The 25,601-nt window shown below is 35.2% G+C and overlaps 1 protein-coding gene and 1 long non-coding RNA gene across 3 annotated transcripts in view; both read right to left on the bottom strand.

Annotated features, from left to right (window-relative positions):
* Positions 1–792: 792 nt before the first annotated feature.
* LOC128216495 (uncharacterized) lies at positions 793–1,903 on the bottom strand. The gene is made up of 2 exons (XR_008258079.1): positions 1,696–1,903; positions 793–1,215 (listed from the first exon to the last, which is right to left on the bottom strand). It is a non-coding gene; the product is annotated as an uncharacterized LOC128216495 (long non-coding RNA).
* A 3,175-nt stretch (positions 1,904–5,078) lies between these two features.
* The window catches only part of LOC128217181 (titin homolog), a 29,194-nt gene continuing 8,671 nt past the window's right edge, over positions 5,079–25,601 (bottom strand). For both annotated transcript variants that reach the window (XM_052924126.1, XM_052924125.1), the window contains exons 3-4: positions 23,454–24,227; positions 5,079–13,469 (exon numbers count right to left, since the gene is read on the bottom strand). In XM_052924126.1, coding sequence (XP_052780086.1) covers positions 10,354–13,469; positions 23,454–24,227 — 3,890 coding nt within the window. In that variant the 3' untranslated portion in view covers positions 5,079–10,353. The remainder of the gene's footprint in view (positions 13,470–23,453; positions 24,228–25,601) is intronic.

Below are 25,601 nucleotides of genomic sequence, written 5' to 3'. Positions count from 1 at the left end.
TTTTCATTGACAAAAGATGCCTTTGAGGCAGTTTTAAGATTATGCTATTCAAAGTATGAGGGTAGTTGGTACAGTTTTTACTCATATTCAGATGATGGCTGATATTTGCTGATAAACATGTATCCTCTTAGCAGCAGGGAATAAGTAAATGACATAGTTTTAATGACCAATATTGGAGATGTGACCTTGACCTCCAAATCCAAAGGGGTCATCTGCTGGTCACCCCAAACCTAAATTTCAGTTTGAAGGCCATGGGTGCAGACTTTGTCGAGTTGTCACACAGGCAAGCTTTTTGCGTTCAATGGTCTGTGACAACTCAATAGGGCTCACCTACTGGTCAGGCCCAACCCCAAAGTCAAGTTGTTCAAGGGCCATGGGTGCAGGCTTTGTCCAGTCATTATTAGTACAACCTTTTAGCATTCAAGGTCACTGTGACCTTTACTTTTGACCCAATGACCCCTTAAATCAATAGGATCTTCTAATAGTCAGACTTAGCCTCCATGTTGAGTTTGAGGGCCATAGGTGCAGGCATTGTCAACTTATCAGTCAGATGTATGGTTTGACACCTTCCTATTCAAGGTCACTGTGACCTTTGACCATATTACCCCTAAAATCAAAAGGGGTCATCTACTGGTTAAACCAAACTTTCATGTCAAGTTTGACAATAGGTCTAGGAATTGTAGAGTTATCACCCGGAAAAGCTTTGGTCTACTGTCAGACAGACGGACGTAGCGGCTAACATGTGCAAAGCAATATACTCCTCTTCTTTGAAAGGGGCATAATAAATTGAAATTGATTAAATATTTTTGTTTATTATGTTAATTAACTTACACTACATACAACAAGTACCATTTTGATATTTTCGAATGCTCATTTGGGCATGTACATGGGTTTTGATCTGACTATGAACATGAAACTACATAGTGATGTTCCCTCCTATCAATTCTAAATTTAAATAACCATGAAAAAAAAGAATGTTTTCACTGCACCATGAATAAATATGTCAAACAAAATAAATGTCAAGTTATTCAAGATTAATTTAACACTGTTCTTTTGATGATTTCCGTGCATTCCTGACTGCAGGTTTTTCCCATTTTCCCACACAGATATTTCATATTGGCCTTACAAGGTCAGATCTTGAGTTGGGTCTTCATTGCTGGACACTATCCCTTCATCTCCACAGAAAACACACTGGTGCAAGTTTCACTGCAACAACTGCAAAAAAAGTTATATTATATTCTAACTGAACTCTGCATCAATATTCAATTATTTTTTATTGGATTTAGGAAATGTCTTTGTTTTAAAGGGTTCATATAAATTAATGCATTTTTTTTTCAATTTAATGCATTATCATGCTGGACTCTTTGACATTGATGGTTAAAACAAAGAAGGCATATGATTTGTGTACAGATTAAACATTATTAATTATAAATGTGTTCTTTAATTAATAGACAAGTGGCAACAATTTCCCCAGTTAAAAAAGCTTACATTTGTATATCTGCAGATTAATCATTTGCATTTCTTTTGCTTTGATCATTTAAGTCAAATGAGTCAGACATGATAATGCATTAAAATAAGAAATATATTTTTGGGCATCAATCTATAGTGTGTGCCTTCAATCTAGAAATAAATTTCTTCTCAACAGATGCTAAATTATAAAAAAATATATAAACCAAGATTTTGATTATGATATACCTGCATAGTTAGTGGTCTCCATAACTGCTCAGAAATGCTCCCTATGACAAACTAAGTGCTGGTGTATGGCTGGGTAATAGTGCTGCTCCAACCAATAGCGCAATTCTTCCTACAGGTGGACCAGCTCCTCAATATGGTTTCTGTCATGGCAGTGATAACAGTATGTAACATGCCCTTTTCTACTTTCCAGAGAATGAATCTTCCAATCTAAATTACAAATTTAAGAACAAATATATACATATGCACATGTAATGTTGTTAAAAAAACCCCATTTAGATGCCACAAAACTATAAGATTTTAGGTGAAAATTGAGCCAAATCAAAACATTTAGTCATTTAAAGCTGCACTCTCACAGATTTACTGTTTTTACAACTTTTGTATTTTTTGTCTTGGAATGACCTATTTTTTTGCTAAAATATCTGCAAACCAGTGATATAAGACTACTGACAAAATATTAGATTGCAGACTTCCATATTTCAGGTCGAAAACAATGGTTTTATGGCTTAAAGCGTTACTAACGGTTTAAGAAAAATGCATAAAACATTTTGAACTTAAATATAAACATTTTCTGACAAATTTATTGTCAGCAATCTTATATGAATGGTTAACATGCATTTTCACATAATTTGGCCTGTTCCAAGACAAAAAATAAATAAAGTAGTCAAAACATTCAATCTGTAAGAGTGCTGCACTCTCAGTCACAGATTGAAGGTTTTGACAACTTCTTTTACTTTTTGGCTTGGAATAAGCTAATGAAAAGCAGTATGAAAACTGATGAAATAGGACTGCTGACAAAAGATAAGATCATGTTTTTTATATTTACATTTGTAACTATTGGTTTTATGGTTAAAAGCATTACTAACGCTAAGGGTTCCCCCTGGGTTCTAAAAAGTTGTCGCCACTTTTTCGCGGGGGGTTAAGGGGGCCACGATAGGCCCCCTTACGGGTCCAGGGCAGCGCCCTTGTGGGGGCCAAGGGGGCGAAGCCCCCTGAAGCTCATGGGGTTTAAGCATTTTAAGAGCCTTAAATTGCATTTAATTACCACATTGTCGTGCAAATCATAACATTTTGTTGTACATGAAGCACAAGATATTAATAGCAAATTGTTATTCTGTTGACGAAATTCATTGTATATGGACTAGTATATAAATAAAAAAATATTGCAAAAAATGTGACATAAACATCAATATGTTGATTTCAGTCTTATGCCTGCATACAATAAAAGAATACCTTTGTGAAATTATGAGATAAATTTAAAATAAATGGAAACTTTAAGAAATATACATTGTCAAACTAGGGCCATAACTTTCCTAATAGAAATTTGTCTACCTACTCTTTACTCCAGCCAACATATTAGAAGCCTTATCAAATGGGGTTTAATCCTATTTATTTGATTTCTGTTAATCTTTTTGACACTTTTTGAACTCTTAGAATGCTGCATTTATAGCAATTACAAATTGCGACAAAACCGAAAGCAAGTCTATTTTAGCACGTAAACGTCATTACGAAATTTGCATATCACGTGACTTTCCGACAACATAAAATTCTACGATTTGCATATTTAAAACTAACACGATAATTACGCAACAACAAGGCTGTTGAGCTAAGTATTAAAATTGTTTGCTAATAAGAGACATAACAGTTAAAGGATGTCATTGTTTATCCGTGAAAGCAATAAAATTCTGCAATAATTAGCGAGGTGTTGACTGGGCCGTGACTGCTTGCCCTAATTATCGGATTAATTTTTGTTGTCGCACCAGCAGATGCGCTTGATTTATGACAGTGACAGAATCGATTATCATGCAGGCCGCATGGTCACCACTTACGTCATTTTAAGAAAATATTTCAGAAAAAAATCGTTGTCGCCATAAATTCGCCAAATTTGAAAAGTTATCGCCACTTTTGCGATTTTGTCGCAAATGGCGACAAAGGCGATCGCCAGCGGGAACCCTGTTAAATAACAGTATATACAGCTCCCTATTTCCCAAATAGTAAAGCTAAAAATTGAAGAAAAAACAAGACAAGGTAAATTTCAGCGTTTAATTTAGTCTAAGTCTACTCTAATATATATATTAACTCTGGTAAAAGACATGACCAATATACATAATGAACATGGTGATGGCTTACAAAACCATAAATAAAACAGTAAACAAATATGTTCTAAAACTATAAAACGGTAACAAACTATCAAAAAAGCATGATAATTACTAGCACAGCTTTGTACAAAAATAAAACAAGTTTATTTAGAGTAAGTGTTCAGAAAGAAAGTGAATGCGGAATATATGACGTATTGAAATATATACCAATTATCAAGGGAGATAATTCTAATCCATTCTAATTTCCCGAAGATTTTAAGTATTTTAAAGGGAGATAATTCAAATACGTTTCGATTTCTAAAACAATATATCCTTTACATCAAGTATTGATATATATATATATAAATATATATACGAATCATCAAGGGAGATAATTTTAATATGTTCTGATTTCTCAAAAAATCTTAAGTCCTTAATATTGTTATATTTCAATTATCAAGGGAGATAATTCAAATCCGTTTCGATTCCTCAAACAATCTTAGGTCCCTTATATTAAATATTGACATATTTATGAATTATCAAGGGAGCTAATTTAAATATCTTCTGATTTCTCACACAAACTTAAGTCTTTTATAAAACAATATCAAACTCAACATACTGTTTTTGAATATATAACCAGTTTTTTAAAGCTGCACTCTCAGATTCAACGTTTTGACAGTTTTTTGATTATTTGTCTTAGAATAAGTCAATTTTTGCGTGAAGATCTGAAAACCAGTGATATAAGACTACTGACCAAAAATCTGATCGCTGGTTTCATATTAATGTTCGAAATTGAAGTTTTAAGTAAAGCCCTAGTAACGCTTTTAGCCATCAACATCAATTTTCGATCAATTATATGAAAAGATGAGATCTGGATTTTCTTCAGAGTTGTGTCACTGGTTTCCAGACATTTATGCAAAAATTGGCTTATTCCTAGACATAAAATAAACTTTTTCAAAACAATCAATATGTAAAAAGTGCAACTTTGAAATATAGAAGGATTTTGTTCTTTCTGGCATTTACTTCATGACATTATCAAAGCGGCACAACTCTGTAATAACCAAGTTAGAGAATGTTACACACAACACTAACTTTTTAATAAACTTAATGCATTATAATGTGCCAATTATCTTCTGCAGAAGACTTTGTTTGAAAATTATACAACCTGGAAATCATGAAAAATAAAACTTGTGAGCCTAATAAACAAAGAAATCATGAAATCTAAGAGTAGCTTAAATGCTGTAGGGCTGGATGTTACCTTTAAGAACAAGAACTCCCCCCCCCCCCCCCCCCGAAACAAACCCCAAAGCTCATCTGTTTCTTAAACTTAAGTTTAATAGTAAAATCCAAGCATTTGATTGGACTGTAAAAATAGCTAGCCAATAGATTGAATGGAATCACTGATGCGTATCTAAGGATAAGAATAATATTGAATACTGTCCCTCGGCCCATTGTCTCTTGAACATGTTTACCAAATTTCATATTAATATCTCAAACATTTTTTATTCATGGCTAAGGTTTAAGCTTTTGTGCGCTGCCGACAACAACACCAAAAGCTATGACAACATCTCAACTTTTTCCAGACAAACAAAATAGCAGATCAAATATTTTTACATTCTTTATCATTTAAAGGTTTAACAACACGATCTCCCACCTATGTTTACTTGAATACAATAATAATAGGGAGTTTGTGAAACACTTATTGTATGGGTACACACAAGTGTGAGCAGAATATGGTAATAAGCCTTTACCAAAAAGCTCCATTTCGCTTTTTTAACGATTGCATACTTTGATGTTAATTTCAATATCATTGATACCGGTTTGCAAATAGGCTGAAACAGATTTTAAGCCATTCACAAGAACTGTTACAAGAGTACTTTGCTTCCAGCATGATCATGGAAGTAGAACATGTTCAGATTTCCATTGACGCTGAACAACAATGGTCAGGCACCGAGATTGAATAAAACTGAGATCATTTTTTAATTAGGAGAATCAAATGAAGGTCTTTAAACTTATATTTTAATGAATCAAGAAACAATGTCTGACAAAAGCTGATGCTCTCAAAAGGCAAGACAAACGCTGGTTGTTAATGTTTTAACGAAGAAAGAAATTCAGACTTGTGCTTGAAAATCAGAATTCCTCAGACTGTTTTATTTCAAAAGTAATTCTGATTTTAGGATAAAGGAATCTTGGAAATCTGTATAGCCAAAAATTAATATTTTGTTGTTTCCAATTTCAAAGTTTATAGGGTTACCAGGAAGGTTTGGACTTATTTTAGTTAAGCGCAGTTCAAAATAGTGCCATTTGGTCTAGGTTAACGTTAACTAGATCACTTAACTAAATATATACTGGTAGGTGTCTTTTCGAATAAAAAACTACCAAAAACTTGAAACAATGAAAGATTGCAATTAAGGAAATTATGTTTGGGTAAGGGTTTAGGAAAGGTTGGGAAACAAAGAGAGATTGCAATTAAATCATTATGATTGGGTAACGGTTTAAAGTATGTCAAGAAATCGGAAACGAAATAGGCCAATTGTCCAGAAATTTGTTAAAGTTAACAAAGTAATTAACGACATCGATGTTAACTTTGAAACGTCAAATAGTTGATAATGTGCTTAATAGGAATAAAACATGTCCAGCTTAAACAGCGCTGTCAAAGGTTGATACAAATAGTACAAAAACGACTTACAGGTTAACAATGATAATGTTAACAATTTTGTTAACTTTAACAAAGTTTTTAACAATTGGTTTTTTTTTTACCTTTGAACAGACCAGCTAAAAATTTGGATACATAGTAGAGACTGTATGTAGTAACAGCTTTATCACAGTCTTTCACCCTTTTGAAGTTGACAAAAGAACTTAAGAAATTTTGAAATTTGTTTACAATAACTAAATAGACATAGAATAAAGATGTATGTAAGTTCACAAAAATAACTTTTACCCATATGTGGTTAAACACAGATTTTATGATCTTTTAAGATGTACTTAGCCGAATGAGAATTTTAAAATATGTGTATCCGTCAAGATAACCAGTTCAAAATTATTTCAATAAAAAAAATACAAACACCCAGGCCCTCTTATGAATGAATGTCTGAAAATGTCTCTTAAGATGTATAATATAACTTCAATATTAAGTGTCACATTGTCAAATTGTTCAAATAAACTGTCTTTTAAAATTAGCAGTCAAACTATGAGTCGATTGTACATAACTTTTATAAAGTTAACAACATGGTTAATGACATTGTTGTTAACTTTTAAATACTTGATGATATGCTCAAATAATGAGATACAAGTACTGCTAAAACAGTTGTCTCAAATATTGTTAGACCTACTGCAGATCACAAGTGTATCTGTTAAATTTCCTGAGCAGTATTTGAAAGGAAACAACGATGATGTTTACTTCAACAAAGCTCTGAACAATCGGACCATTTTTTAAAAATACAACCATTTTATGTAAAGAATCAAAAATCAGTCATAGATTTTCTTATATAATACCTGTCCCTTTACATTTGAATCCAAAGTATGTATGATAAGCTGGTTGATGAAATCTGGCAATGATTAATTAAACATTCATCGAGTTGTTCCAACAAGAGTGCTACGGAGTGAATGCAAACGTTAATATGTTGTGATTCTTTAGTCAAACAAGGGTTGTAACTTGACAATTATTAAAGCAAGAGTTAATGGCCTTACTACACATATGCATATTGTCTCTGGAAACATGTGTACCAAGTTTCATTCAAATTAGAGTATAATGGCTCATATTAGAGAATATGGCTCAGCTTCAACTTTTTGCATCAAGATGACAACGACAAGACGAAGGCTACCACAATACCCAGACTTTTTTCTTTAAAAGAAACAGTACACAACCTTAATCATTAAATACAAAACAGGACCCCATTTTAATAAGATATCTAAGTCATAAGCTTTACGCTGCTAAAGAGTGCCTGTTGACACCCATAAAGTAAGAGAAAGAATCTTTGCGATAAATGTCCTAACAATACTCTTACTGAAAAGCAGTTTGTGCCATAGACAGAGTTAAGCCTGCATATATTCGATATGAAACCTTATGATCGTTATTGAAACTGGGACCTGGTTTTCTTGAATTGCCCTCATTTTTTGGCACACATTTAATGAGAAAGAATTATGTAAGTAACAGTAAAAGATCATAAAAAGTGTCTTGAATTTTTTCAGATTTTTTTGTAAAATAATTATATACAATACACAATATAATAATACACAACAAGATGTGATAAATATTTTTGTCTTAAACATGAATTTAAACAACACGAACATCGTCAATCATGATAAAATCAACAATATCGAAGAACATTACGATATGGATGCATTTATTTCTTTACAACCGAAACAGGAGAACAAATTTACAAAGTGGTTTAAGCAATAACATAATTAAATAAATAAACTCATTTATAAAACATGTATATTCAGAGTTTGATCGATAAAAATATGCCAATAAAATTGTTACAACACTAAAATGGTTTCATTATAAAATTTGTACAAGTAAAAACATCAACGTAGCGCTCTACACTTTTATATATTTTGTAGTAATAAAAAACAGATTCACATGAAAAGCAGCATTATTAACAATTATATGGCATTTTAATGTACAACTTTGGTAAAACAAACATATTTATTTACAACAGAAATCTAATTATTCATAAAACACACTTGCACCAGGTAACATATTTAAATGTAACAAAAAATACTTTGTTCTGTTAATAATACATTTTTGTCTGCACAAAAATTTCTAACCTAATTTACACTGTACAATTAACTACAAAATGTTTCTTTTATAACACTTGCACACTTAAAACAAAAACACTTAAGTACTGATGCGGTACTTTTTGTTCGTATTGCTTATAAATTTACACTTATAGTTTAACATTCAAAACAAGTAACAATACTTATAAATTTGACAAGTGTTGTTTCGTTTTCAGTCTCGTGTATTAGTACATGTAAGTTTACATTTATTATATATATATACAGTACATATATATAGGACAGTTTGTATGACAGACAAATATAAGAGAGATTACAAAACACAGTGACCTTGTTTGTGTGGCTAAACTTAAACAGATCGTGAACCACTATGTGTATGTCTCCTTGCAAGTGTAGCTACACATACAAAGATTGTACCCACAATGTGTACGTCTCCTTGTAAGTGTAGCTACATATACACAGATTGTGAACCACAATGTGTACGTCTCCTTGCAAGTGTAGCTACATATACAAAGATTGTGAACCACTATGTGTATGTCTCCTTGCAAGTGTAGCTACACATACACAGATCGTGAACCACAATGTGTATGTCTCCTTATAAGTGTAGCTACACATACACAGATCGTGAACCACAATGTGTATGTCTCCTTGCAAGTGTAGCTACATATACACAGATTGTGAACCACTATGTGTATGTCTCCTTGCAAGTGTAGCTACACATACACAGATCGTGAACCACTATGCGTATGTCTCCTTATAAGTGTAGCTACATATACACAGATTGTGAACCACAATGTGCACGTCTACTTGTAAGTGTAGCTACAGTCATATACACACCTTGTAAGTGTAGCTACACATACACAGATTGAGAACAGATTGCAAACCACACTGTGTACGTGACCTTGTATGTGTAGCTAAACATATACAAATGTAAGTTGCAGCTCAGTTAAAAAATAGTTTGCAAAATTCTCTTTTCAATGTAAGCTGACAATTAAAAGTCACTTCCCTTGTGGGGTTTTTTAAATGCCATTTTAGAGTTGTTTAGTGTACACAAACTATGAGGACGTAACCCTTATATAGTAGATCACTCAAACTCGTACAAGTAGTGATTCACAATCTCTCTATTTTCTCACAAAAAAAACGTACTTCTATTAAAATCACTGAGATCACACTTTACTGACCATGGTAAAAGATTTTGGACCAATATCCAAACATTCTTTCAATATACTTTTTAGTAAAACATGACTTTTTATGCCTTTTGCTAGGCATGTTTGGTGCGTTATGGTTTTTAATTCAAGGGAGATAATCCAAACAAGCTTTACACAATAGGCTTGAAGAGAGTTACATTCCCTAATCAAAATTAACAAATTTCACAATCACACACATTGAATACATAAATTTGTTCAATATATTGAGTAAGAAAAACAAACAAGTTTTTTTAACAAAACACTAACAGCGATACTTAAGTATTTGCTTAATACTTATGAACATAAATGCTCAACTTGATAAGTCATCAATATAACAACCAACTACAGAGGCATAAAAAATAGGTTTGTTCTTGGTTACCGAATTCGACCAAATATGGCATTTGCTAATTTCACAACAAGATTGTTTTTCAGCATCAGACAGTGCAGCAGTTCTTTTTTCCATATGACAATTAAAAATGCCCTTTGTCAGCAATTTAATATGCCTTATATATCAAAAATACACAAAAAAAACAACACCTACCGACCATAATCTTTTTGAGCATGTAACCAGAAACAAACCTTTTTTTTAGGTCAGCCTTAAAACACAAGGTTACAGTTATTTTTTACATATATAGCTGCATTACTAAAGCACATTGATTTCAAAAGTATTTGTTCATCATGTTATACAACATAGAGCTATGATGCCTGTATGGGTCTTGTAGCTGTGATTCCGCAGATCCTACGTTTGGACGTGGAACGGACATTAAGTCCCGCTGCTGGCTGACAGGATTTGTAGAATGCGCTGCCAACTTTGACGATGCAGCAGCAGCAGAATAGTTCTTATCGTTCATATTCATGAATGGATAGCCAGGATTCTGCGGGTAGAAACCACGATGGGCTGCCGCATATTCTCTACCAAACATTGAATGCTGGGATGGCATTCCAGGTAAAAACGGATTAGCGGCATTGTCTGAGATATGCTGTGTATGATACATGGGATCGCGTGAATAGAATTTGTCACTAGAATAAAATTTCTCCAAATTGAATGAACTATTTACACCGAACATGTCCGACCCTGTTGAGGTTGGTGGTAAAGTACGATAATCCGAAACACTTGAACCAGTCTGCCTGTATCGTTCGTCTAGTGTTTTCTGACTGGTACTATGGGCGCTACGGGTATAATCCACTGGTAAAGATGGTGGGAAATAGCTTCCCAGGTCAAACCTATCAAACTGGAAAGTGTCATGGGGTATCTCCGGCCTCTGAGTGTGGGAGGGTGGGGCAGCTAATCCCGTGAACATATTCCGCTCAGCCGCCCTAGATGGATCAAACATAAACTCCCGTCCAGGTAGGTATGTGTCTTTACCGAACAATGAGGAAGATGTCGAACCCGGTTGTTGCTGAAGGTAGGTTGGATGAGCCCAATGCGCCGGCCGCACATCTTGTCCAGCCCATGAACTATGGAAAGGATTTCTTGCCATTGATCCCGCAACTCCTGTTGCTCCCGGAAATACGTCGTCCCTACCTGGTACTGGCCTTAATAGTGGGGAGGAGCTATTATGCTGAGGCAGAGGCCCTTCAGCAATTCTGTGTAAGTTTTGAAGATTGCGATCATATGGTGTGGGAAGCCGTTGTGTCTCTGCGAACCTCATAAAGTTAGTGGCAGGATTTGAAGGACTCGGCGGCTTGTTTGATTCTGGTTGTCGAAGAATAGTCTCCCTAGTAGGAGCTACTAAAGGTGGATTATAAGGCTCTAGAGGATTTTGTGAAGTAAATTGCGAATCATACGACGGCACACCCTGGATTCTGTCTGAGGAACGATTATGTGCGCTCTCGCTTCTTGGTACATAATCTGGCGGTACTCTTTCTGGCGACATCATCTCCATGCGTTTGATTGACAGGTCAGCGGGCGGAGATTGCATCTGAAGGCTTGAGTCAGTCTGATTTGAATTGAGCGATGATGGTACTCCGCTGTCACTTTGTGGATTCTCCACGATTTTACCTGGGGTCTTACTTTCCTCAACGCTATTCATTCTGGTAATCTCAGGTACTGAGTTACACTGTATTTCTTCAAAGAATCTACCAACATAATCCTTATCAACTTCAGGCATTGAACTTTCATCTGTGTTTTCATCATTAGTTTGTCCCTGGACTGGATTTTTTATAATACGGTCGGTGGTTTGACGTGGTTCAATGCTTCGAGGTTCAATGCTGCGAGATTCTTGGTATTCATGTGTGGCGGGTGTAGTAGGAACGCTAACGTGAGATGGGGTATGCGGAACACTGCTATGGTGACTTTGGTGCGATAATGGATTATCTTGGTGTGATAATGGATTATCAGGGTGTGATAATGGATTATCTGGATGAGATAATGGATTATCATATTCATTATTAACAGAATCGTTCCTATACGGATTAACTGACGCGGGAGTCCCAACGCTATGAATATGCTCATGTTCATTATTAACAGAATCGTTTCTATACGGATTAACTGAAGCGGGAGTCCCAACGCTATGAATATGCTCAAGTTCGTTATTCACAGAATCGTTCCTGTACGGATTAACCGATGCGGGTGTTCCAACGCTATGAATATGCTCTTTGGGTGTGGAGGTGTCGACAGAATGAACATGATCACTCACAGTCTTAACGCTATCATCAATTTCACGCGAGCTTTCAAAGTCCCTTGAGATCTCACGAGAGATTTCTCTCGAAGATTCGAAGTCTCTAACTCTCTCGTTACTCATTGCTGAAATATTGAAGTCCTCATTTTCGGGCCCTGACTCTATGTCACCATCTTCACTATCATACATAGGGGGTGGTCTTGGAGCAGGAGGGGGTTTCAGATCTTCATCAAAATCTGACCCAATGTCACTACTTTCACTACTACTTGTTCGCTTTTCATCACTTTTATCAAGAATTTTAGCTTTACTCAACCCACTTTCGTCATTTTCACTCTTCAATTCTTCACTCTCATTTTGCTTCTCACTTAATTCAACAGTAAACTCCTTCACAACATTAGTATTGCTATCCGAAACATTACCAGTTCTAAACTGATCAGCAATACTATCCTTACTATCCCCAAAGAGTTCGCTACTTTCCACTTCACTATAGTTAATTGTAGCATCACCATTTTCCGGCTCAATGTCTTTTTCCAACAGTGCCTGTTTCTCAGCTTTAGATTTACGCCCTCTTTTCTTCGGCACTTTCTCCTGTTTATCCCCAGTATTCCCAGAATTATCTTTCTTAGGCTTCCTTCCTCTCTTCTTCTTAACAGGCATCCCCTCTTCCTCATCATCATCATCGTCATCATCATCATCATCAACTTTAATATTTTTTGGAGACTTTCCTCTCTTTCCTTTGGGAGATCTTCCTCGTTTTCCAGTTTTCTTCTTCTCAGCCTTTTTACCAGTTTCTTTTTGCACTTCCTCCTCCTCTTCCACCTCTTCATCAACACCTTTCTCCTTCTTTTCATCTTCATTTGCTTCCTCAGTTTTGTCTGCTTCTGGTTCTATCTCACTTTTCCTTTTTCTACCTCTTTTTCTAGGCTTTTTAGCATCAGAAACTTCAGGTTCTTTGACTTCTTTCTCTGGTTTTTCAGGCTTTTCAACTTTAGGTTTAGGTTTTGGTCCTGGTTTTTTGCGTTCTTTCTTAGGTTTTTCCACTACCTCTTTCTTTGGTTTACCTTCAGCTTGAGGTAGCTCTATGTCTGGCAGTAGATTGGTATCGATGCGAGGGAGAGGTGGCTTGTCTTTGTCGTAACCTTTCCGCAACAATCCTGAAACGAGAATGACAAAGATGGAGGTTAAATAAAATTGATAACATGATTTTTCAGCTGTTTGAAGGATAATCAGATTTTTTGGCAGTCATTGAAATTAGACTTATAACTGAAAAAAACAAAACAAATTCTAACCCCAAGCACCAATTTTGTGCTATATAAAGCTCTACTATATAAAATCCAGAATTAATTTTACCAGTGTAGGGCTTGGGTACATTTCGTCCTTAATTATCAAACAACCTTTATAACATCAAATAAAAGATATTGGATTTTTTTACAAATGGTCAATTATTTAACTTAGATGAATACCAAATGGAACAAGAGTGTCTGGCTGGGATGAAAATTAAGTCCATTGGGAGCTTACATAATTATGTTGAAAGAAAACTCTTTTAAAGGGACTGTTCACCAGATTGACACACAAATTTTTTTAATTCTGTAACAAATCTCAGGACAATTATCTAATAGAATGTTACGCTTTGATATCATAATTGTAAAAAAAGTACCAAAATGTAAAAAAAAATTGTGTCGGAGACCGGGTTCGAACCCGTGTCGCCAAAATTGAAATCTAGCATCGTATTCACTGAGCTACAACGGCTTACTCTAATAGGGTGACATAATTAAGCTATACACCTTCCTTGGTAATATCACGTGATAACACCGACTAGCCAATCATGCATAAGGAATGAATTTTACCTGGTAGACATACCCAGTAATCATTTTGAATGGAAAAATATGAAATAACTGCTAAACTTAAATAAATTGTAAACTATGTGGTACTTCAGTTAGTAAGTTTCAATGCATTGTACACATTGATGATAAGTTTATGTCAGTTTTCGACAATTTTCTTTTTTTTCTTCGCTATTTTATCATACGGAGTACAGCCCCTTTAATTTATAACTAAGACCATCTGCACTTTGACCTAAGTGTGTGGGTGTGTGTGTGTTTAATATGTAGTTTACAATCTTGAAAGCTTTACATGTAAGATTACTTTAACACTATTCTCCAATAACTGTCTAAAGGCCCGGTCACACCGCAAGAACTTTGCTGGAGCGTTCCTGGAGCGGTGAAAAAAAATCATCACCGCTCGTTACCGTTCACCAGAAGTTGGCCCCCGTTAAGGCAACGCCGTATACGCTCGGCCACCGCTTATGGTCCTTCCTACCGCTCTGAAAGTTTTGTGCTGCACAAAATATTGCGAGCGGTGAGGAGCGGGCAATTTTCCGCTCCGGCAAAGTTCACCACCGTTCCAACAACGCCCAGTCAAAGTTTGGCACCGCTAGACGCAAGTTCGTGGACGCTTGGGTCCGCTAGGCCAACGCAGAAATCTTGAACGCTGGACCACCGCTGCTTCGCCAGCTTTGCCCGGGCGGTGATTAAACGTTGCACAAACTTTGGTGGAGCGGTTGTAAGCGTTTTACGAGCGGACATGGGATTGCTGGAACGGTGTCGGGCGATGAAGCAGCGATCCATTGCGGTGATGAATTTTGGTTTGGCGTTGGTATGGAGGTGTCGGAGCGGGACCAGAATAAACCAACGCTCGCTACCGTTAAGCCAACGCTACAGCAACGCCGGCTTCAGCGGTTCACCGCTAAGGCAACGCCCTTGTTTTCGATGTTTTTCCCATTTTGTGCGCGGTGACGAGCGTTGTCGAAATTCGGTCCCCTCTCCCTACCGTTCAAGGAACGCTCCAACAAAGTTCGGGCGGTGTGACCGGGCCTTTACATAAAGACTTATAGAAAATTTAAAAAGCCTACCTACCCTACCTGTTATTGAAAAAGATGTAATGCTAACCACCAAACCATTTTTTTCACTTGTAATAATTTCAATATTGCACTAGGTGGAATACTAAGAACTTTGTTGCAGTAAAAATGTTGTTTACTTGATTGTTGTTCACTTTCAAAGCAAAATAACTTTCCATGTGCTCATATATTATAATATAACAAGTATAGCTGAAAATATTGTCTTAAATCTTATTTGAAATACAACAGATCACAAGTGTAGAACTATTATTGGAGAGTGGGGAAGCTTTGAAAGTTAGCAATGATGGCTTTAACAACATTGTTAATTTTTTCAAAGATCTGAACTATCGGACAACTATCTTTTAAATATTTAAAGGATTTCAAGATTTTATGATTCTTCTCAAAGGCTGAACATTTCCTGAAGAAAGTTCTTGATAATGATGGTTCTTTAAAGATGCAATATCACTCCCAGATAAGATTTAACACATTTAACACAATTGTTTTATATACCAAAAAGGATGAACAGATGTCAAAAACAATGATGCTTAAGAAGGATACCGAGTTTAATATACAAGAAAAATGCAGAAAATACTGTATTGCTACCTTATTAGACCATTGTAGATTGCAGTAAATCTTTTAGCATTCACCAATCATTTAATATTTTTGCTATTGTTAATAGCAATTAATATTTTCCATAAATGCATTCTTTAGTAACTAGTTGAGGGTGTATCACTCAAAATGTATGTTTGTTTTACATGTGTATTGATTTTGAATAAGTGTGTCACTTTATAGGGGCTGTACTCTGTATGATGAAATAGCGAAAAAAAGAAGAAAATTGTCAAAAAGTGACATAAACTTGGTATGGATGTGTACAATTCATTGATTAACTTACTAACTGAGGTACCACATAGTTTACAATTCATTTATTTTTCCATTTTTTTCGTATTTCTCCATTAAAAAAGATTACTAGGTATGTCTACCTAATAGAAACTAGGTATGACTACCTAGTAGAACTCATTCCTTATGCGTGATTGGCTGGTCGATGTTATCATGTGAATAAGTTAGGTTTATAGCTTAAAAATTCCAACCTCTTAGAGTGAGCCTTCGTAGCACAGTGGATATAATTTTGGTGACACTGATTCGATTTTTTTTTTTCATTTTGGTATTTTTTTTACAATTATGATATCAAAGATTAAAACATTTTAATAAATAATTGTCCTGAGATTCGTTACAGAAAAAAACTTTTTTTGGTGCCAATCTGGTGTACAGTCCCTTTAAATGTTTTGTATTTATTGAATAATGGTTAAAGAGTGTTAGTGTGTACTTTCAAAAATAAATGGTTTGATGCAACCAGTCATTTTGTGTAAGTACATATTAACAATCTACAAGTTTTTTGTGGTTTACATTATATTGTGTAAATTACCCACTAACTGGGCCAGCCAATGTTTATATCTACCACTTCACCTGATAAAAACCAATAACAGCTGACTGCTGTTTTACTGAAATACATGTATATTAAACTTGAGCAATACTGCTTTCTCTATTGACAAAATATAATGTGGAACACTAAATTATTAAAACACTCTTGCAGCATTATTCAATCAAGGATTTATATTCAATCTTTAAACAATTGACAGCTGAACAAGCAACGAGCGAGGCATAATAGTATGGATCAATAACTACTTGTCTTGTATGTTATTCATCCCATGTGATTGATAAGCCCGTACTTTTCCTAGGTTATAAAAATCATTACTTTTCAAAAATGATAAAATCACAGACAATAGATTGATTTAACAATTCTAAACTTCATGTATCGTTTTTAGTTCATGTTTTACAATACAAATGAATTTATTCCAAAGGAGCCCTCAGCCACCATAGGGAAAAGTTTGTTTAGTTTGTTAAACATAAACTATAACCTGCTTATAGTTTATCGCTAAAACTCAGAAAAGCAGATCATTTAGAATGACGTCACGGCCCATTACATAATTGATTAAGTCATGTACGCCAGTTACCAAAATAGAGTGCACAAATTAGCCGACTCTGATTGGCCTATTTGAAGCAGCAAACTATAAGTGAGTTAGTTCTAATATATATCTACTTTTGAAGTCTGACAGCCCTTTTTCAACATGTCAGACAAATGCCTAAATTAAGGTTTAAAGTGATAATTTGACGAAATGAACAAAATACCACAATGGAGCTTCAGTAACAGCAGGAATAAATTTGTTTTATTCGTGATACACATTCAATTACTTGCTTGTAGTTGAAGTGACAGTGTGTGTTTTTCCTGACCAATTTTAATGTCGAAATTCATCCCCAATCCCTAGATGCTTAGACATACTTTTTTTCCCCAGTTATTAAAATAAAATTCCTTATTCTATTGTCTGAAGAAAATAAAAAAAATAAAAACTGCACCCAAACCGCCTCTGTATGAAAGAATTGATGTTTTCTGTTAGAAGAAGACTTAATCAAAATGGAAAAGCCCCCGCCTAATTCCCAAAATGGTAGAATAAAAACCTGAGTGAACATTGAAGATTGGTCCACCCTTGACTATGTATAAAAAATTGACTATTCGATTAAAATGGACACGACAGATGGTCGGACGGACGGACGCACAGACATGAGAAGAATTCCTACTAAGCATTCGGGGACCACCCAGGTTTACCAATCATACAAAACAATGCCCTTTATATTTCAAATATTAATTGAATTGTAATTGAATGAACTTTAAGTTAAACCAAACATGTTTCATAATTAACACAATAACATCATCCACATCACTGTTCAAAGTGATGGGTTTTTTCAAACCCTAATCAATACAAATTCAGCAGTTAATAAAATAAACTCCACCATAGGACAATGACAGATCTCCAAGCTGTTAAACAGACTGCTTGTATGTATACAGAAATAAACAATGATCAGTCTGTCTGCCGTAAAAACCCAATAATAAGGTATGACCTATATCTTTCTTTATCTTCACAACATCTCCATTCTGTATGCATCCTGTTGACAACATCTTGTATCAGAAAAAATAAGGAACTCATACAAAAAAATATATTTTGCTTGTCTAAATATATTGATTAAAATTCATCGTTTCCGGACATGCAAAAAAAAAATGCGTAACCATGCCCATTGACTTTCTATAATCGAGCTCGACCAGACTATTTATTATTACAGCCATGAATGAAACCAATAATTTATAACTTAAAGGTTTGTTCAAATACAAAACACACATGATTAATATTGATCACACATCCGCGGGAAGTGATCAATATGTAAAATGCAATTTCATCTTCCCAACGTGGTAACAACATGTTTAATTTAACCTTCTACAACAGCCGCAGAAGTATGAATGCTTTCACACACTGCAATTAATAAGCATTACAAGCACCACAGTTGTAGATTAAAGGTACACCCTCTCATGTTTCATAGGGAAAAAAATAATAATTTGTGCGAAATGTCAACAAACTGCTTGTTACATTTGAATTTCCTCGCTAGAGGTGCTTTTATTGGTAAAAAGAATTCTACCTCAGATCTATATATATATATAATGCACTTTGGTAACTCAGCAACTACTTATTTTTAAACTAATCATTATGTACTGCTACAAAAAACAACAACCTAAACCTGTCTACTGCTGTAAAGTGATACTCTTATTTAAAATCAATACATACACACCTATAACAAACATAAATTTAGAGTGATAAACCTTAAACTACTTACTAAATAATGCATTTATGGAAAATATTAATAAGTTTTTAACCATGTATTTAATTGCTGAAAACACACAAATATTAAATGACTGGTCGGTCCTAAAAGATTTAGAGTGATCAACTATCATCTCATAAGGTAGAATACAGTGTTTTCTGCACCTTTCTTACAAATTTAACACAGTATCCTTTATAAGAACTATTGTTTTGATACTCATCCTTTTTGGTAAATCAAACCTTTTGTATAAATTGTGGTACATCTTATTTGGGAATAAGAGTGCATCTTAAAAATTGCTCTTTTGTTAAATTCTTAATAAGCCTTTTGATCACATCAAAGATGACAATTGCATGTAAACTGTATTAACTTTTATTGTTTATGAATGATATAAGGGCCCATAGGGATTGGCCAAACCCCATGGTCTCTATTAAGGGCGAAATAAAAGGGTTCCTTGAGGCCTCAGAAAGTAAAAATAGTTATTTTTTCTTAAATATTTAAAAATGATGAAAGATACTCTTATTTGCCTAAGGGTCATGGCGACGGTATTGATAATCAATTGATTTTAGGCTTGAAGTAATGAAATCCTGTTCAAATCAAAGGTATTGATCAGTTACTGTTTGTAAATTTGTTCGTAATAATTTTAAAATATAAAATACCTCAGTTTTAACATATTTTTTACAGTAGTTGAAATTACAACAAGCCCTGCACTGGTAAAGTGTCTTCCGGGCTTGCTCAAATTCTGCATTTTATATAGCAGGGCATGTTCAAAAATTTGATGCCAGCAATAGTATAAGAATTTGTGCTTGTTCATCCAAAATCTTATTTCCATGACTGATTTTTAAAAAAAGTTTTGCCAGCATGAATTCTGCGAGAAAGTGCCTTTAATAATTCAAAAATTAAGCCTCTGCACTTTGCAACAATTCTGAAACATCATCAAAGATTCATAAGCTTAAATGTATGGTAAAGATGGAGTGAGCTGAAGGCTAGATGCAGAGTGAGCAGGCATCGTTCTCATATGGCAAAAAACATCACCAAAGATAATGTAGCTTCATTAGAAACTAGTATTTTCTGGCTAGAACTCCCAGGAATTTATAATTAGAGTGAATTTTGTTTTTACCTTTCAATACCAAGAAATATCTCAGCTTTGCAAAAATAAAACAAAAAGTTTGCACCGGAAGCTAATTTTCAGGATTGCCAATAAACTATTGAACCACCTCTCATTTTAGATATCTAAGAAAATTTTAGGCTCAAAAGTAAGGCCAAAAACAAATAATGTGTGGTTTGGCTTGTCAAATAAAGGTAGGGTCTACAAACAAACCTCTTTTTATTTATTTTTTATTAGGCTTTATGTAATAGTGTTATTTTCATCATTGGGGAATGGTGTTTAAGTAATCTTCAGTATAAAGCTTTAAAGCATTAATTTTAACCTCTCATTTAAGATATCTAAGGAAATTTCACAAAATGTTAGGCTGAAAATCAAGGCCAAAAACAAATAATGTGTGGTTAGGGTTAGATCTTGTCAAATACAGGTACGGTCTATAGGTAAGCCTCTTTTTATTTAATTTTGTATAAGGCTTTATGTAAGTGTGTTATTGTCACCATTGGAATGGTGTTTAAAAAACTTCTGGCCCCAATTTCTCGAAAATTCTTAAGTCTCTTATTACAGGATTAAGCTAAGCTCACTATTTTTGTTTATCAATAATATGCGTAATATTTACTTCTTTATGAGTGTGTTATACTTTAGATGGGAATTATCTTTTTGATAACCACTCTAAACTATTTTTCATTTATCAAATTCACTTAATTATGTATTTCGGCCAATTGTAATAAGCCAGTTTAGCTTAAGAAGTTTCGAGAAATTAGGGCCTGTATACAGCTTTAAAGCATTGATTTTAAGACTACATATTAAAACACACACATTTTTTTTTTATCCAATGTTGGGTCAGGTAACTTGAACCAAAAGTGTTTTTTTAGACCTCACTTAAGCCATGAATGTATAAACCATGAAAATGAAGAACAAAATTAATGTTAAATTGTTTCCACTAAGCTATTTCCTTATTCTTATTAAAAACAGCAGAAATTCTTTCAAAATGTATGATCTAACCTCACGGAGCTCCCATCAATGGCCGACAATGATCGACTGATAACGTTAACCTGAATGTTTTTCATTTCATAAAACAAACTTACAAGTGCAGGAATCAAGTTTCAGTTTTCTTATCTGTTTTTTTGCTTGAAGGTCGTCCTTTTAAAGATAGATTGTCAGCAATAATTATTTGATGCAAACCATGGCACACTGCATGATTTCAATATTTTGAAAACATGTACAACAGGTTTTTAGGATAAGTGATTTTTTTTAATCTTGGAAAAAAACAGCAGCATAAATTTCATAAAATATAGCTATTTTGTGCTGCTTGTCAAGGGATGTATGTGTAAATTTACAAAGCCACTGGCCTTACAATGAAAATTGACCCCAGTGAGAGATTCATTTTTTAGCTGTAGGGCATAGTGCACAGACAGTCAGAATGTAACCCTGGTTAGAGCTACCTGGGATCATTAACCTGTGCCAGTGTGAGTATATATATAGCCCTGCCACCAGGGACCCCCGTTTAAAAATCCCTTGTAGGAGATGGTTAGCATTTTAAGAGGTGAAATCGGGATCAAACCTGTGACCTCTGGGTTGATAGTTGCGTCTTGCCACTAGACAGATGAACTTACTGCTCGAATGATGAAAATAACTAACCATAACTGTTTTTGAAAAGGATCTAACCCTAACCATATAAGTATCCTCTATGGCAGAGGGTGTTTTGCGGAAACAAGGTTTACCAAGTTTCCGCAAAACACCCTGCGCGAGGATCGGGACCCTACGCGAGGGTCCGGATGAACCTATCTTACACGAGTGGCTATGGTAGATGCCTTTTCTCCCACCTCAGTTAAACCAAATTAAGTAAAAATGTATAGTTTTGCTGGAACTTTTTTGTGCATAGTGAAAATGTGTATGGATATGCGATAATTCATGGATGTCATGGATATGCGCGCAGTGATTCAGATTATGTTAATAGTCAAATCGGTCTTTAAATAGTTCTAAGGAGAGTGAAGCATTATTTCTTGAAAGATGAATGAAAACTGTTTAATGGGGACATTTGAAGCGAGATATAATTAATTAGCGTTCTAAATATTGCCACAATACAAGGTTTCCTTGATGCTACAGACGACAGTCTTCAACAAGGGAGGTGATTACAATGTGGTGACCATTAAAAAAGGAGCATTTTATCTTCGCCCGTGGGCAAGATAAGAATTTCTAGCATGGTTAAATAATTGGATCTACTTATCTGAGGAGGGAGGAAACCATTTCTTTTTTTGGGCCTTGCTAAGACGCGAGTCAGATATAGTGGATACATGTCAATTGTCATCTATTTCATATTATAAGCTACATTGCTTAGTCAATTTATTTTGATGTTATGCTGCTGCTGTAAAGTCATAAAACTTGATCAACATCCCACTCCCTGTACCTGTTTTTTGAATGACAGACTAAAAGCAAGCAATATATTTAATGTCTAACAAATTGAATTCCTGCAGTTACTTTCGCATTCGTGGAATGAGTTAATGAATATTATACACATAAAATATTGTTTTCAGACTATCAAAAGTTTGTAACAGAAATATACGGGTATTGGAGTCTTTAACAAAGTAACTGATTGAGCGCCAAATCAATTTTAATTCGGAATAGAGATAAACAGTCTATTACAGAACTTCTAGAAGTTGGCAGTGCACACTGCAATCAAACTTAACTGACCAATCAACGTTATGTCATTTACTAGGGAATGAGCCTGGGGTTAAAAAGGATGCTGCAAACGAGGGACAAGGTGCTACAGGAGAAATGCACATTCTATCAGCGCTTGTTAAGAACTTGAACATTACTAATTTGACAAAAAATGCGAGTTGTGTTTAATAAGAGTAGTCGTATTAGGTTTCAACTGCAACATATGTAAAGTTTGAATGTATTTATTGTTGTATTATAAGTTAAAATTAAAACCAAATAAATATTGACATTCTTAAGCATCAAATTCCAGTCATCGAAATTAGTCTTTTGGATGAAGAAGCCCGAACTGACTGATGACTGCTTGGCATAATTGGCATAACAATTAAGAAAAAACCCTGCTGTATAAAACCCAGATTTTTAGCAAGCCCGGAAAGCATTTAACCAGTGCAGGGCTTGGGGGCTTGTGCTTATTTTGACCACTGAAATTCTATGAAGGCAGAAGAGTGCACATGCTGGACTGCATGAGGGCAGAAGGATGCTACCAAAAAATGCCAGGGTGCTGCACCCTTCCATAACTTATAAGCCAATAATCGAAATAAGACTTTTGGATGAACAAGCACGCATTCTTATACTATTGATTGGCATCAAATTTTTGAACAAGCCCTGCTATATAAAATGCAGCATTTGAGTAAGACATTTTACCAGTGCAGGGCTTGCGGGCTTGTGTTAATTTCGACCACTGATGCTTACAATTGTCAACGCTAGCCCTTTCATACTAACCTGGTTTCATTTCATCTCCTGATTCTTCCTCACTTTGGAATTCATACATGTCAGTTTTCTTTGCCTTTCTTGGGGGAAGCTCACTGAGCACTGCTCTGTCAAGCGACACCTCATTGGCTGATGCTTTCTTAGGAGACTTTTCATTGGCCGATGTTGACACACCCTCATTCATCTCATTGGATGGATCTGTACCAGAAGTCTTTTGACTGGCTGATTTAGATTTATTAGTCTGTTTACTACTAAATGGCACATTTTCATCATTTTTTATTGGTGTACTTATTGCTATAGGATGCTCAAAATCTTCATTCAATGGTAATGGTAATGTTAATGAATTTTGAACTAATCTCTCTTTATCTTTAATTGCATATTCAGACATATCAGTTTGTTCATGGCTTTCACCATTTTTACCAGTCGGTTTTTCACTATTCACTGGAGAATGGTTTTCCCTGTTTTCGGTCACTATTTCATTCACCTCGGCTTTAATTGTTGCATCTGGATCAATTTTTAAATCTTGATCCAGATCAGTCTTAGCACTGGCACGTTTTTCCGAAGACTTTGCAGTTTTTGGTGGTTTGAGATCAGCTGGTGGTACTAGCTCCGGATGTTTTTTCTTCATGTGAAACCTGATGGATGATTTCTGGCGACATGTATAATCACAGTGATTGCATTTCAGTGGTTTCTCGTCAGTGTGAAAAAGTGCGTGGACTTTTAGCGCCTCTGCAGTTCTGAAAGCCTTGGTGCACGTTATGTATGTGCAAAAATGAGTGCGATTATCTGAAACAGAGAAAACAACATTTGTGAATACAGTCGTATATAATAATATATAATAAAATAAAGTTGTCCGGTTAGTATAGTGGTTAGCGCACTCGCTTCTCACCAAGGAGAAACTGGGTTCGTTTCCCAGCCTGGGCACATAAGAGTTTGGTAAGTGGTCACCAAGCCGGACAAGTGGGTTTTCTCCGGGTACTCCTGTTTCCCCCACATCAAAAGAACACACTCTTGCGCAACATCGTGCCAACGAGAGTGACTTAATTTAAGCTAACATAGCTTTCTTCACAATCATTGTAAAATATATAACGTTTAAACTTAAGACAAACAAGAGGCCCACGGAACGAACACCTCATTTATTTTTTCCAAGTTAATTCAGTTGAACAAGGGGCATAACTCAATTCTTTAAGTCAGAGTAATGTGCCTTGCTATTTACACAGGTGTATTGTCTCTGGCAATGTGTGTTCTAAGATTCATTTGAACACCGTTAACATTTTTTGAAAACTTTACGGCCAAGGTTAAAAAAATGCTAGACGTAGCTGACAAAAACTAGAGCTGTCACAGGAGTGACGAATACCCCCAAAATGCCGCCTGGACACAGGAATGGCAAACCATTCCTTTGAAAAGAGGCCATAACTCCAAGGTTACTGCACACTGCATCTTATTTTATCATACATACATGTATTGTTTTATTTAAATCTGTTGAGTAATTTAGAAGTTACACTGCTGACAAGAAAAACTAGCCTTTCATGAGTTATCGTCCGGAAACCGTTTTTCTATTTTTAGTAACAATGACCTTGACCTTGGCCCCACCAGCCCCAATATCGAACTTGACCTGTATCTTCTGTTGTTACACCTGTGTACCAAAAATTTTTCAAATCTGTCTAGCCTTTTCTGAGTTATCGTCCGGAAACCGTTTTTCTATTTTTAGTAACAATGACCTTGACCTTGGCCCCACCAGCCCCAATATCGAACTTGACCTGTATCTTCTGATGTTACACCTGTGTACCAAAAATTGTTCAAATCTGTCAAGCCTTTCATGATTTATCGTCCGGAAACCGTTCTTCTATTTTTAGTAACAATGACCTTGACCTTGGCCCCACCAGCCCCAATATCGAACTTGACCTGTATCTTTTGATGTTACACCTGTGTACCAAAATTTTTTCAAATCTGTCTAGCCTTTCATGAGTTATCGTCCGGAAACCATGAAAACCGACAGACCGACAGACAGACGACCGACCGACCGACCGTAAGCTCACTCCTATATATATCCCCTCAAACTTCGTTTGTGGGGGTATAATAACACTTAGGCTAATAATCACTGACTTTTTCTCTTTCATATAACCAGTCAAGCTAAAAATATCTTTTAACAAGGCTCAT

The sequence above is a fragment of the Mya arenaria genome, chromosome 14, assembly GCF_026914265.1.
Source record: "Mya arenaria isolate MELC-2E11 chromosome 14, ASM2691426v1".
NCBI classification, from domain to species: domain Eukaryota; kingdom Metazoa; phylum Mollusca; class Bivalvia; order Myida; family Myidae; genus Mya; species Mya arenaria.
The sequence above is the reverse complement of the archived record's forward strand: the minus strand, read 5'-3'. Positions and strand labels throughout refer to the sequence as shown.